The sequence below is a fragment of the Pseudoliparis swirei genome, chromosome 20 (assembly GCF_029220125.1).
Source record: "Pseudoliparis swirei isolate HS2019 ecotype Mariana Trench chromosome 20, NWPU_hadal_v1, whole genome shotgun sequence".
NCBI lineage: Eukaryota > Metazoa > Chordata > Actinopteri > Perciformes > Liparidae > Pseudoliparis > Pseudoliparis swirei.
In genome coordinates, this window is record NC_079407.1 from 25,830,990 (window position 1) to 25,846,295 (window position 15,306).

The 15,306-nt window shown below is 44.9% G+C and overlaps 1 protein-coding gene across 3 annotated transcripts in view; it reads right to left on the minus strand.

Annotated features, from left to right (window-relative positions):
• Positions 1-1,413: 1,413 nt before the first annotated feature.
• The window catches only part of pafah1b1a (platelet-activating factor acetylhydrolase 1b, regulatory subunit 1a), a 37,007-nt gene continuing 23,114 nt past the window's right edge, over positions 1,414-15,306 (minus strand). For all 3 annotated transcript variants that reach the window (XM_056440940.1, XM_056440941.1, XM_056440942.1), the window contains 8 exons: positions 13,276-13,350; positions 12,358-12,564; positions 9,076-9,244; positions 7,085-7,187; positions 6,751-6,979; positions 5,495-5,596; positions 4,689-4,845; positions 1,414-3,431 (listed from right to left, as the gene is read on the minus strand). In XM_056440940.1, coding sequence (XP_056296915.1) covers positions 3,358-3,431; positions 4,689-4,845; positions 5,495-5,596; positions 6,751-6,979; positions 7,085-7,187; positions 9,076-9,244; positions 12,358-12,564; positions 13,276-13,350 — 1,116 coding nt within the window. In that variant the 3' untranslated portion in view covers positions 1,414-3,357. The remainder of the gene's footprint in view (positions 3,432-4,688; positions 4,846-5,494; positions 5,597-6,750; positions 6,980-7,084; positions 7,188-9,075; positions 9,245-12,357; positions 12,565-13,275; positions 13,351-15,306) is intronic.

Consider the following 15,306-nt stretch of genomic DNA (forward strand, 5'->3'; position numbering starts at 1 on the left):
GTTTGAAGAGTGAGACCTCAGTGATCTTGTCTTGCAGTCTGAAGCCCTCAGCAGTGACTCCCAGTGGAACCAACCCACATACAGGACTGTCTCAGAAAATTAGAATATTGTGATAAAGTTCTTTATTTTCTGTAATGCAATTAAAAAATTATTAAATATTAAAAGAATAAAAGGCTTGCAATATTTCAGTTGATTTGTAATGAATCCAGAATGCATGACATTTTTTTTTAATTGCATTACAGAAAATAAAGAACTTTATCACAATATTCTAATTTTCTGAGACAGTCCTGTACACACTGGTCTGTCAGTCCCATACAGACCACATACACACTGGTCTGTCAGTCCCATACAGACCACAGCACAACAGGAAGTGTTTGGGCCCTTCAAATGGGGAAAAAAGGGGGATTTTCCTTATCAGGGCTCAAACGTGTCCACAACACCAGACCTTTCATTCAACCTCCATGACTAAAAATCAAAGGAAGGGGATAACCCTTTTACTTTTATGTATTTTCATGTTCTGGTCTGGTGTGTCATACATCGTGTGATCCATGGCGTCGTTATTAACAACAAAAAGAGGCTGATTTCATGAGTTAAAACCAGATTGTGCTGACAAATGTCTACATTTTTTGGGCTTGTTTGAACATTCAACACACAGGCATCTTAATTATTCAGAATTGTTTTATAAAATCTCTGCCTCAGAAGTTAGGGCAGAGGAAACAGCTGGTATAAACAATAAGGCCTTGTGTAAGGAGGGCACACACCAAGGGGAGACATGAGTTATACTTCCTGAACATCCTCGTCTGCCACCTCCTTCAAATAGCCACCGCGCGCACGCAGTTTATTAATATATTTATTTTTTGCATTATAGAAACATTCCAGCAAATAAACCAGATTTTTTATTTTAAGTTTTTGTGTGTGTATTAATTATGAATTTTAGCATGATCGTGTTGCCAGGAGCAACGCTAGTTTCCCCTTCTTCCCATCTAAGATTTAATTTAGGTATTTGGTTTTGAAGAATGTTTAATACTTATTCATACTGAACCTCATTCAATAATCTCCACTAAAGAGCTTTTTGTGTGATTCTGAGTGGAGAAACTCAATTTTAAATGTCTGTGTATTAAATCATCTGAATTGTATCGCTCATTTCTACGAATTTATTCAATTATAGATTCTAGGATGTATTCTAGCTTCATGCACTAGTATTCATATCGTCACCTAGCCATCGCTCAGCAAGAGAGCAAATAAGCAACTTCTTTCCCGTCACTATTCAAACCAGTTAAGAGATTATCATATATTAAGATTATAGATTCGCTCCAGGTTTACATGCAGCAGCTTCTTCAACAGGTCACATGACTCGAGCATCCAGCACACGCAGAAAAGGAGGGAAAAAAAGTGTCAAAAGAAGCGAAGATGATCAGTTAAGCAGTGGAATTCTTTATTAGCCAAGAACTGCATTGGAATGAAAAGGCTAAAATCAGAAATTATACGTTTATGCATTTTCTTTTTTTATATCAACATCATTAAATTTCAATTGTTGCCTTTTTGGTCGTCATTAAAAAGGACCAACGATTTTGGTGAAAACATGGGGATGTGCAAGATTAATGAAATCACCTTGAAAAGCTACAGTTGTGAAAAGCGAGATGTTTCATTGGCGGCGGCGGCGTCCTCCGAGGGGAGCGCGGAGGACTGGTGGGACTGGTGGGACTGGTCGTCTCCCCAGTCTCGCCTCCGCAAAAAGATCAAAAGCTGAACGTTTGAGGAGCTGCAGGGTTTTCGCCTTCTTCCATTGCTTTTTGCATTCTCCCCCTTTTACAGGATCTGATCCAGGATCTGTCCACGGCCTCTTTTTTTTTTTTTACAGCGCGGCGAGCTTTCAGAAAGCACCTCGGCCTCCGACCCCTCTGCAGCACGTCTGCCGCTAGCATCTCCTCAACCCATCCTAAATTCATCCTTTAGTGCGAGAATACAAAATTGCCAGATCTCTTAAACAAGCTAAATGTACATTTCATATTTTCACAGAAAACTGATTTTTTTTTTTTATTACATTTTTTTAGTTTTTTATTTTATTACTCAAAACCATTTTTATTTTAGTTTTTTTTAGAATGCAGAACATATATTTCACCCCTCAGAAATTAAGAGATCTTTGCACATCCCAGATATCAAACCCAGGGGGGCTCTCGCTTTGACTCCTCATCATGCCTTTTGTGTTTTCTTTCTTCTTTTGTTTTGTTTTTTTAAAACACAACGCTGTGGGTTCGTGGCCTGCGTACTTCCTATTGTATACGGAACCATATCTGACTGGGCAGGGGGACCGGAAGTGGACCGGAAGTGGACCGAGACTTCAGTCCAACAAAAAGTCTCACATGCAAGGTTACTGGAAATCGTCTCCTTAAAAAAGGGAGACACGCCCAAAGGTCAAGAACTACAAATTAAATCAGGTGTCAACTAACTTTTCATTCCTTGCTGCAGGTTCATTAAATGGGAGGATGGATCTAAAGCCTAGCGGCGGCTCAGGCGCCTCCATGACGAGAGTACAAAGCAGGGGGTTTTCTAAGCCCCTCCCCCCGAGAGGTCCAAGGACAACAGTTTTTTGAAGTATTCGTATATACAGCCATTAAAATATTACCTAGTTCCACATGAAGAGAAGTCGTATGTATGCACACTGGAGAGGTGATGTTATAAAGCTAGAGATTATTTCGACGACACAAAGCCCCCGCGGACGATCTGAGGTCGCGTCGCGCGCTGTCCGTCGGTCGAGCTCGGCGCCGACGGACGACGGCGGTGAAGGAGGGAATCGCAGAAAAAAAGAAAAGGAGAATATCCTAAAATAAAAAAATAGACAAAAAATAAATCGTACACGTAAAGACACGGTCATTTCTTAAATTATGGGGGGGGGGGGGAGGGGTTGGTGCCCTACATTTTACACCCAGTCAACAAAAACAAAAAACACATCAGCCTTCGGTTGGTCGGTGAGGTTGAGTGACAGACGCCCCCCCCCCCCCCCACCCCCCTGTGGTAAACCTATGGTACTTCTAGACGTTATGCAAATTTACAGTATACAATTTTGGATTACCATGCAATACTTTTTTTGTGTGTGTGTGTAACATTTAATAGCTCAATCTACATCCAGGAATAATTTACATAGAAAGGACGATAGTTATTGGACCGGAGAGCGCGAAATAAACCGGGGGGGGGGGGTAAGTGCAGCCGGAGATGATGTGCGGATGAGGTTTAGGTGAGGGGGGGAGTGGAGAGGAGGTGTGTGTGTGTGGGGTGGGGGGGTCGGGGGGGGGGGTATCCAGAGGAGCGCCTGGGTAATTGGGGGGGTGGTGGTGGTCCAATCCGCCAAGGTCCAAATCAGCGACACTCCCACACTTTTACCGTCTGGTCCACGCTCCCGGTGACCACGTAGGGCGCGGCCTTGTGGAAATCTGCAGGAGAGACAAAAGAAAAAGGGAGAAACACAGTTCAATACAACAGGTCCCTGAACGCACCGCAGAGAGGCACAAGAGTACACTCAACGGCAACCTATGGACAAGCACTCTGAAGACGGCAAACACAGCACACGGGTTGTTGACCTTCACGCCTTGAGGTCAACGAGAGCCTCCGTGACCCGGTGATCGTTCTAAAAAAAGGTCAAAATATTCAGAATACAGAAAGCCAATGATTGTATAGATAATGAGCGCGATATAAGACCACTGAATATTTATACATCTCAGATTACTTCAGTAATTCAAATAGCATCTCCAGAGCTTCGTCGTCGTGACGACGTCGTCTTCCAGCGCAAGACAAACATAAAAAATCATTTTTTAAACTTTACCAAAAATAGAGATACTATTTTTGTTTCATTCTGTCTCTTTTTTGTTGTTTATCCTATGTTTAATACTTCTTGCTATTAACATGTATAACAATATATATAATAAAATGAGCGTCATCTAAAAAACAGCTGCACATGTAATGTTAATTGTCTTAAAGACATCTGTTAATGTCTAATTGATCCCTCCTTTTATTTAAAAAAAGAAAAGAAAGAGATAACTGTGGATGAGATTGAATGCAGCCGTCTGATTGGTCAGCACAATGATGATGTTTGTACAGCGTTCCTGTTTGCATTGCTCACCGCTGGTTGGTTGAATACCGATTACCAGGCGATTTACAAGAGCAGAGCTTTAGGGAAGGCACTTGTTATGGTGTTGTGCAAAACACAACAATGCTTATTAAAAAACAGGGATAAGAATACTCCTTTTTTTAAGACAAAGCCGACAAAAGGCGCTTTGTCTTCGTCCACACGGCCCCAGAATCCACCACATCAATGAGCTCACAGCGATACCCTCTTTTGGTTGAAGGCGCATTCAAGAGGAACTGGGGGGGGGGGGGGGTTTCAAACGGCTCTGCCGAGGAGAAGTTGGCTGAAGAGCTCCTCGAGAGAGTTACAGCGAGCCTTGATCTGCTGGAAAAGCTGCAGATACACAAGAGGGGGAGGGGAGGGGGGATCCTGGAGCGCTCGTCCACCTCTTAAACCCCCCCAGCTGGCAGCGGCCCCCTCGGGACGCAACGGGCTCCCGTACAATTATTCAACCTTTTGGCTCCGGCACATATTTATGAAAGCGGCTCGGCGTGGACCGACGAGCTTCCCGTCGAACGGCGACGAGGACCGAGCTACTTTTTTCGGGAGGGGGGCGTGTGCTTACCCAGAGAGGTGACAAAGTGTTCGTGGGCGCACAGCGTTTTCATGCAGCGCTTGTTCTTGTAGTCCCAGATCCTTAAGGTCTTGTCGTCCGCACAGCTCACGATGAACTTGCCTCCGGGGTGGAAGAGGATCCCTCGCACCCAGTTATCATGGCCGACCTGCGGGACACGGAGACGCAGCGGTTTCAAGCGGCGTGGGAAACACAGGAGGGCAAAGGGCAAGACCCCCTGATGTCACGAGGAGAGGGGCAACACATGCCCCCAGAACTTAGATCATTTAATCGCGTTTTATTTTTGTTCTACGTGTTGTCGGTCCCATCTGTACACTGTAAAACTGTAAAAATATCAATAAATATATTTTTGAATTAAAAAAAAAAGAAATAATTTATAATTGTTAATAGTTGTTTAAAAAAATGCAATAACAATAAATAAACAAAAATAAATAAAATAAAATTGAATTTTTTTCTTTGAATCTGTAGACTACTGCCTAATAGACTTATTATTGTCCAATAGTCTTATTATTGCCAATTGTATGACACTTGCTCATATCCTGTAAGCCTAAATAAGTATATTTATTATCTTTGAAGAAAGGTTATTTCACAAGTTAAAAAAAAGTGTCCCCAATTTATTTTTAAACGCCCCTGGATTTCAGTCAGTGGGGCAAAAACTGACCCCGAAAAAGAAAAAGAAAAAAGTCTATTTCCTGCCCTGGTTTCAAACTAATTCAAGAATATAAAATGTTTTCTCTGGATCCAAAACACTTCAATACACACGCGTGAAGACAATAACAACGGCTGTCGGTCCTCACCAGTGTCATAAGACACATGCCGATGCTAACGTCCCACATCTTGATGGTTTTGTCTCTGGAGCCGGAGAGCAGGAACGGCCCCGCCTTCCCGCTCTTCTTCGTCTGGTTGGGAACAAAAGACGAACATTAAAAAAAAATTTGCAGTCATGGTGCAGAATTAGTACTCAAATTATTTTTTTATATACAAAAAAATCTTGTTTTTACTAGAATAAAGACAGAAAATAAGAAAGATTGGGTGGAATAAATAAATGAACTGCACCAAGATGTTGTAAAAGCCGCCAGTCGCTCCCTGCTGCCTTCTCGTTGTACCTGCACCGTGTTCCAACAGGCTGGCAGGTGCATCGGAGCTATAACCAGGGAATTGGTGGAGCCGAGTTTTACCGCCTCGGTCTGCTAAATGCTTTATGGGGTGTGAAAAGATCCGAGCGGAAAGGAACCATCGTGACATTGATAACTTAATTAAAATGTCTGTCTCTTGAGAAAAGCCCGTTTCCTTCATCTCTAAACAAACGTCAGCTCGTTTAGAGAGGAACATTTTATGATTCCGTCTGCAGAGTCAATACATTTTTATATTTCTGCATTATTTATTTTAGTGCTAATTTGCGTTGCCAATACTTTTGTTATACTTGAATTTCGACTGACATTAATACAAATTTAATTCACAAAAATACACAAAATCAAGCCGTTGCTGTCGTAACGTAACAACCCAAACACCCGGGGATATTTTGTGTATTTTCACTTCAGCTAAGACGCAAAGCGCCAACAAGAGGAGCAGCGGCTTTCACAGGTGACACTGGGACAACTGCTGCCGGGGCAAATAGTTTCAATCCGACAGGTTCGCAATTAGACACACTGAGACCGCGAGGCTCGAGGAGGGAGTCTGGCCCCGCCTCCACGATGTTACGCAACCAGAAGGTGCACGCGAGGCCCCGTCGTCACACGTATGTGACGGTTGCGTAACAACGAGCGCTCAGGTGGGTCGACCGGTGAGTCTTTGGTGAATGCGTTTCTGGCGCCAACAGGAAGTTACGATCTTCCGTCGCTCCGTCCTTTGACAATTGATCCCACTGGGCGTTAGTCGACCGCGGTCACACTGAATTCTGCCGTGTCGTGTTTTCTGAGTGCATGTCTATCAACTCTCGCTTACAGATTAACCTTTTGGAATGAGGGAATTTTATTTTTTTAAACCCGAGGGCTCAGGCGATTCCACCGAACCCTCAGATTCTGCAGAGAGAAGCCCGAGCGGGTCCTTGTACCTCGGAGCCGGTGGCGTCTTGGATGGTGGGGTGGGCGCTCTCCGGCGCCCAGGAGATGCACTCCACCACGTGCTCGTGCTCCCGGAGCTCCGCCTTGCAGTCTTTGGAGGTCACGACCCACACGCGCACCGTCTGGTCGTTGGAGCAGCTGGCGATCAGCGTGCCGTCCTGGTTGGGCCGCACCATGCGGACCCACTCCCGGTGGCCCGTGAAGGTCTTCACGCAGTAGCTGCCAAAAAAACACAGAAAGACAAACAGGAAATGAGTCGCAGTGGATTCACAGAAAATCAAGCTTTAAAAAATGATGCCGATGATGTTTCCGGAGAACACGTACCCGGTCGCCACCTCCCACATCTTTATGGTTTTGTCTCTGGAGGCAGAAACGATGTGATCTCCGTTGGGCATGATGGCTACGGACGAAACATTGTGATCGTGTCCTGGAGAGCAGAGAGCAGAGCAAGTTCTCAGGAAACCGGGAGAACGCTTTGAGCACAAGACATTTAAATCCAGTCAAAATTCTGCAATTTCATCCACAGACGGTGCCAAAAATAAATAATAAATGCCACGTTTGGTCGTAATGAGCCAATTAAACGACGCGCCAGGCGAGCGTATTTGCTGAGGATTTACTTTGTTCCACGGGGGATAAGAGACGCTAATTACCCCGACGCCGGGCCGCATTTAAGCTGCTAACCAGATGAAGACAACAGTAAGTGGACTCTAAAAGGCCAGCTTATCCGTGTGTGTGTGTGTGTGTGTGTGTGTGTGTGTGTGTGTGTGTGTGTGTGTGTGCACATACACACACATGCCACCAAGCTACAAGAATGGGTGGCAGCTACACACAAAACAAGATGGGAATTAAACCGCTCTCCAACTCGGCACTAATCTATTTCACCAGTTAGCAATTTTCTTTTTTGTAAGGTGTAACATATTTTGTTTTAAAAAAGTAGAAGGATTGAGTGGATACATTCAAAATGAATGGAGATGGACATTGGGCTGACTTTCATGGGAGCTTTTAGACTAGATTTGATTCCGCCTGTTTGAGGACGTGTGCCAGCAGCTCCCGCCCTCATTGACGATATCAGTATTTAAAAAGTCCTTCAGAATTTAAAGGTCGCTCCTCGTCTGCGGCTTATTTATTTATTTCACACACGTGCGTTGATGTTCGCTTCAGAGTTGGACATTAAGGAGGCGCTGCTGGCAGACTTATGAAGGGGAGAACAGAAACGCTTCATGTTTGGGCTGAGAGAGAGAGAGAGAGAGAGAGAGGAGGGGGAGAGAGAGAGGAGGAGAGAGAGAGAGAGGGGGGAGAGAGAGAGAGAGAGAGAGGAGGGGAGAGAGAGAGGAGAGAGAGAGGAGGAGGGGGAGGAGGAGAGAGAGAGAGAGACGGAGAGAGAGAGAGAGACGGAGAGAGAGAGAGACGGAGAGAGAGAGAGAGGAGGGGGAGAGAGAGAGAGGAGGGGGAGAGAGAGAGAGGAGGGAGAGAGAGAGAGGGGGAGAGAGGAGAGAGAGAGAGAGAGGAGAGAGAGAGAGGGGGAGAGGTGGAGAGAGAGAGAGGGGGAGAGAGAGAGGAGGGGAGAGAGAGAGAGAGAGGGAGAGAGAGAGAGAGAGGGGGAGAGAGAGGAGGGAGAGAGAGAGAGAGAGGAGGGGAGAGAGAGAGGAGGGGAGAGAGAGAGAGGAGGGGAGAGAGAGAGAGGAGGGGAGAGAGAGAGGAGGGGAGAGAGAGAGAGGGGGAGAGAGAGAGGAGGGGGAGAGAGAGAGGGAGAGAGAGAGGGAGGGAGGAGAGAGAGAGAGGGGGAGAGAGAGAGGGGGGAGAGAGAGAGAGAGGGAGAGAGAGAGAGAGAGAGGGGGAGAGAGAGGAGGGGGAGAGAGAGAGAGAGGGGAGAGAGAGAGAGAGAGGGGGGGAGAGAGAGAGAGAGGGGAGAGAGAGAGGAGGGGGGGAGAGAGAGAGAGAGTCTTACAATTTCAACGAGGAAAACAATTAATCCTTAAAATCAGCAGGGCCTGTGGGCACATGTGAGATTGATGCCATCATTTATTTGGCAATTAGGGTGTGAGAAGAGGGGGGGGAGACCGATGCCCAATGGGGACTTAGATTCTCACATAAAACCATAAATAAAAAGTAGGTAGGCTTTAAACCAATTATTTACAATTTAAAATGACAGATTGCGAGAGGAGGCGTATCCAAGTGCTCTGAGTGGGGAGCGGTCGTGATGGCCTGTTGGGGCAAATCGAGGCTCATCAACAGCATCAGATGTGATAACGAATCAGCATCTGTGCACCACCTGAGCCCCCCCCCCCCCTCTGAGTGTGAGAGCCAGTATTTACCGTGCATGGTCCGGATGCACTCGAAGCCCTGGAAGTCCCACAGCTTGATGGTCATGTCTGCGGAGCAGGAGGCGAGCAGCTTGCCGCTCTGGTCGAAGGAGATGTCCTGCACCGAGTCCGTGTGGCCCTTCAGCGTGCGCTCGAAGTCGCCCGTCTCGTAGTCCCACACCTGAAAGAAAAGAGCGCGCGCTCGTGCGTTAGCGTCGGCGAAACGTCCGCGGAAAACGTGCTTTACGCGACAGGCGCGGCGCATATTTGAATCCGCATATCGCCGAGGAACACGCGTGCCGTTCTTTTTACATTTCAACAAGTTGGAGAACAGAATTCCGAGCGTACGGGAGGACGCTTCGTTTTCTAGCCCGAGCGAACCGTTGCGTTTCAGGATCTCGAGCAGATCGTCGGCGACGGATGAACCCTCCTTGGTTCCAGGATTTGGGACGGACTCTTTCCTCCCTCTTCTGCCAACAGGGGCAATATTGAAGCAGAAAGTTTCATGACGATTAATAGTTTACATTCCTTCAGGGAGATGTGTCTTTGCATGTGACGTGTATGACCTTTGCCCTCGTTACGTTCACCTAGCCTCTGGTCGACACATCGCCCAGCTCATTTACATCCTGTGAAAGGTTAGCGCTCAACTCCAGGCAGCATCTCGCCACGCAAATAAATCCACCACGACAGCTGAGGAGAGGGGGGGGGTCTGAGGACCAGAGAACGACAGAACTAAAAGAGGGAGGGACATCACAAACAAAGGAATAACAGGTACGTCGACAGCAAGAAGAAAAACTTGAAACCGAACGCCCACATGAATAAAGGAGAAGACGGCGTTCTCTCCCCTCCTTCCTGATCGCATCTCAGATTGAATCAGAGATTAAGAAGTCAGTCATCTTTCTGCATAGCTCTCTATGTAGGTATCTTTCTATGTAGGTATCTTTCTATGTAGGTAGATTTATATGTAGTAGATTTCTATGAAGTATCTTTCTATGTAGGTAGATTTCTATGTAGTAGATTTCTATGTAGGTAGATTTCTATGTAGTAGATTTCTATGTAGGTATCTTTCTATGTAGTAGATTTCTATGAAGTATCTTTCTATGTAGGTATCTTTCTATGTAGGTAGATTTCTATGTAGGTAGATTTCTATGTAGTAGATTTCTATGTAGTATCTTTCTATGTAGTATCTTTCTATCTAGGTAGCGTTCTATCTAGGTGATGTAGGTAGGTGTACAGCTTCCTGCAGTCTCTGCCACTAACTTCTTTTCTACTGAGCTTTAGATTTTAAGAGAGGACTGTATTTTGTTAGCTTTGGACATGCTAGCTGGTCTAAAGCTCCTTCTGGCTCCCACTAAATATGCATCGTATGGATGGGAGATGGACTTTGTATTAACTTGTGACAAAGAAGCCAATAACCGTACAATCATTTTTAAAACGACCAATATAGGAAGAAAAAAAAATTTGGCCAACATGAGCTCGTCAGGATGGACTGGAATTAAACTAAATGGGGGTTCAGTCTGAGTAAAGAGCACAAGGTCTACTCCTCAGTTAAAGATGTGAGCAGAGCTGTTGAGGAGGAGAAGAGGAGGAGGACACGTGGGGGAAGTCAGAGAGTAGAGGCAGCCAGGAGAGGTCAAAAGGAAGCAGGGGGGCTGGATTTCTCAATGTGTGCCCAGGCCTGACTCCTGGGTCGTCATGGCGGAGCAGCTGATGCTTTAAGTGGAAGACAAATAAGAGGCAGGTTGCAGTGGCGGGGGAGGAGGAAGATGAGGAATCCCCGCTGTGTGGGAGTAGCCGAGGAGACGGACACGAGCCTCTCATCGTCTCATGAATAAAATAAGCAGAACAAACAGCTCAACAGAGTATTACTATTGGCGTTGCGCAGCGAGGCAAAGGAGAAATGGCCCAGAGACAGAGTTTATATCTGGAATCTAGGGAAACAAGACGACTCGAAGAAAGGACACGAGTGTGATCTGGGGCGTGTCTATGACGGAGAGAATAGAGATACAAACATAATAGATGGGGGGAAGTAAGAAGAAAAGCATTAAAGCGAGACGTCTTTATATTCACCTTGAACTGCGCCCTATTATGGCTTCTTTATATTAGTTGGCCGACATTCAAAGACGAACAGAAGAAGGTCAACAGCTCAATCTCAATGGAGTCTTTTCATCTTGGGAATCACATTATACATGGGTTATTATGTCTCGACAATTCTCACAAGCACAAATGCCAACTTTACTCCAAATGTTACCCACATAGAAACACAGAGGGTCATTCTGTCGAAGCCGTTTGCGTGTAGCTCGAAGGTTCAGGACACCTTCGTGCTCCAAAGCGATTGTTAAACAGCTGGAAGCGGTTGTGAAGTGAGCTCGGCTGCGAGCCACCAGCTCAGTAATCGCCACGTTGACCCAGAAACGCTCCCAGATAGCACCTTTAATGTCTGACGACAAATCAGCTGACGCCACATTAAAACTACCCTGAAGCGGACAAAGAATCCGACTCTCGTCCAACACAGTCGTCTCCGCTTCGTAGGACGCTCCATTTGCGCAATTGCATATCCACAGTGAAAAATATGAAGACGTGAGAGCGGCACAGCAGCGGCTTTTCATCCATGAAGAACTGAGATGCTTCAAGGTCATCATGAGTTACATTCGAGGGTTATTACCTTCGCATTGAAAATGCGGAAGGTTATGTTTTGATCGCCGTGTATTTATTTATGTATTTATTTGTATGCGTGTTCCTCGCATAACTCAAAAAGGTTTAAACCGAATCACATGAAATTTGGTGGGATTGGTTATTATCCGGGGACCATTTGATTAGATTTTGGGATCAATCGAGTCAAAGGTCAAGGTCATGGAAAGGTCAAAATCTTCTTTTTACCATAGCGCGGTCAATTTTTATCCAATTGGAATGCAACTAATGCCAAAATGTTCATAATTCAATGCCCAATCTTGTGATATGCGAAGGTATGCGCTCTACCGAGTGCCCGTTCTAGTTTATCCATGTGGCCGTGAACTACTGGCTCCAGGGACATTGAAGCGTACGCACATGGAGAACATAGTCACGTTGAACTGCAAAAACAAACGTCAATAGAAGCTCAACCCTGCAGGTTCTCATTACAAACTTCAGCAGTGGTGTTGTAGGTTTGCACAAATTCACCCAAAGACAAAAAAACTAAATCACAGATTTTGGATAACAAGCAAACTCTCAGCAGGATACGGTCTGAAAAGCCTTAAAAAACAGTTACGACACCTTTTAGAATAATTCCAGAGGCACTTTTGAAGGCGCACTGACCTTTATTGTTGCATCCTCGGAAGCAGACACCATGACGCTGAAGACGGGGTGGAAGATGACGCGGGTGACTGGACTGCGGTGGCCGCTCAGCGCGTACCTCTCTGGCGGGCGTGGGATCCACTCTTTGGGGTCGCGCTTCAGACTTACGGGCCCGCCCAGGGTGATCTCCTCCTTTGCTTCATTCAGCTTGGATTCGAGTTCCATCACCTGTGTGGGTGAACGGCGCGGAGAGAGTTCAGTATATGGAAATATGCAAGAAACAAAAAAGGTTGAATTTGATGGCGTGTATCTGTCTGACTAATGGTAACTAAACCTAATTACTGAACTTTAGTTTTACAATATTGTCCTATGCAAACTATGTGAAGGCCATGGGTGGAGTGGGTGTTTTTATTATTAATTATTTAGTTTTGCCTTTGATATTATTTGTATCTTTAATTTTGTGTTTTATACTTTACTGATCAACACATACACAAAAAAATTTAAATACTTGTTCTTTGATCCCTGTATGTCATATTGTGTATTATCATCTATTTATTTTATATGTGTATTATCATCTATTTATTTTATATATATATAACTATATATATAAATATATAGTTATATATAACTATATATATATATATTTATATATAACTTTAAAAATATATATGTATGTATATATATATATATACACATATATATATATAAATTATAAATTATAATTATATTTCAACTGAATGTTTTGGTCAAATTAAAGTGGATGTTTGCATTGTTTTAATTTAATTGCCATTTAATTAAAGAACATACCGACAAAAAAGCGTTTGTTTCAATCAATTATATAACAGTCGGATTAATGCCTTCTTGGTTTACAGTGAATTCAGTAATAATATCATGAACCATTCACAGGACTTAAATCCCCAAGAGAAAACCCCAACAGACCTTCTTTTGTAATCTAATGACTGAGGTCCATTTCTTTTCCAAAAGGCCGGCATACTTCTTATCCAATTCTTCGTTCTGTGGAGAAAAGAGAAAGAAAAAAAAATGAAACACGACGAAAGCCAATCAAAGCGGGGTCGGCATAACCGTTGAATCATGTGGGCGTGGCAAGCGGAAGTATTCTGGTATAGTAGGAAAGAACACACCCCTCACAGGTCAACACCTACTACCAGACACCGACAACCTACTGTACAACATAAGCTACACACATAAAACACACACCCTAGTGCTAATCCTCCTCACACAAGCTATTCTCCTGCAGACAAGCAGGGCTCAGGCATCTCATGACCCCGTGTCGTGGAGGCAGCGGCGGACGTTAACTGGTGGCTGGCAAACGCCTGACTAAGGTCTGTACTAAGGCCTGTACTGAGGCCTGTACTAAGGCCTGTACTAAGGCCTGTACTGCATTCTGTACTGCCAAGAAACATACAAGGTGGTGGAATTTTTTTCCTCTCGCTCTACATACAAATAAAAAAATCTGGTGCTGCAACTAATGATCATTTCCAATTGACCTACTGACTTATTTTCTTGATTAATTGACCACCTAATCAACCAATAACTTCCTTTGACCAGCAATGATATTGTATTCCAAGATATTATTATTCTCATACAAGACAAAGAAAAGCAGCACATCTAGCTGAAACCATTAACTACAGATGCAACGGGAGGCTTTGTTGTTCTATTTAGACCCAATACAACCGCGTTGGTGCCGCCGTGCGTACGACGACACCTCGAGGCTGTTCCCGACTATCAAAGCATCGTAAACCCACATTGACAGGCAGCCACGAGTGCCAGCGAGGGAGAAAATTAAAAGTCGCGCTCCAATTTCACGGCTAGCTCCTCGAGCCTCGGCTGGAAACAAAAGGAGACTTAAAAAATAAAAATAAAAGGTGTGGAGAGCTGCAGGCGCCACCGAAGCTGATATTTAACACTTCTTAATGACGAGAAGTGGCTCCTCAGACTAACGCGAGGTGTTGTGTGAAGACAAAGACGTGAACCGAGGCGCTGCGGAGAGAAAAGGGGAAAAAAACAGAGGGAGAGCCGGGAACCCAGTTTGGACGAGTCTGCCGTCCTCTAATCTACCATCTGCCTGCCCATTGCACCCACACACACACACACGAGAAGTGCCAGACACCGCAGCCTGCCAGTATGTTGACAGTGGATAGTAACCACACACACACACACACACGTATGTATGTTTATATATGCATGCAGGTATGCAAAGTCTCTTTTGCGAGGTGAATACAAACTAAACCGTGACATTTATTTATTACTCCGACTATGAAACCCTGCGAATGCACGTCGCCCGATGGCACGAACCTTAAAACTCAAGTCGCCACGAGGGTTAACGGTAAATATCGTTCTTTCCGTGCCGTTCATCTATTATTCAGCCATGGAGAACATGTCCAGGGGGAAGGAACGAATGAAGACGCAGAAGAGAGCGGGGGAACGCGAGGGCTCCGCTTTAAGTTTCTAATTTTCATATATGTTGCTCGAGATCACCGATAGCCAATCAGAGCGCTAGGGGGCTCGGCTTCCGACGGAGCTTTGGAAAACAACCCAATTCGGCTTAAAGTCAAATGAATAAACATTATTGACAGTGAAACGCCCTCAAAGTCAATGTTGCCACATGAACCTATATTCATAGCTTCGGTTCAAATGCAATGTGCAGGAGTCCAAAACAACACGATCGTTAGGACGGCAACGCAACGATTGTTTACTGGAGAAACGCGAAGGGGAAAAAGAGGAAAAGGTAAACAACGACAAACGAGAAGAAGAACTCAGCTCAGAGTCTCTAGTGTTATTCAGAAAAAAATCGCCTCAGCTGCCACTTCATTTGTAACTAGAACGGGCACTCGGTAGAGCGCATACCTTCGCATATCACAAGATTGGGCATTGAATTATGAACATTTTGGCATTAGCTGCATAACAATTGGATAGGAATGGATCGTGCTCTAGTAAAAAGAAGATGTT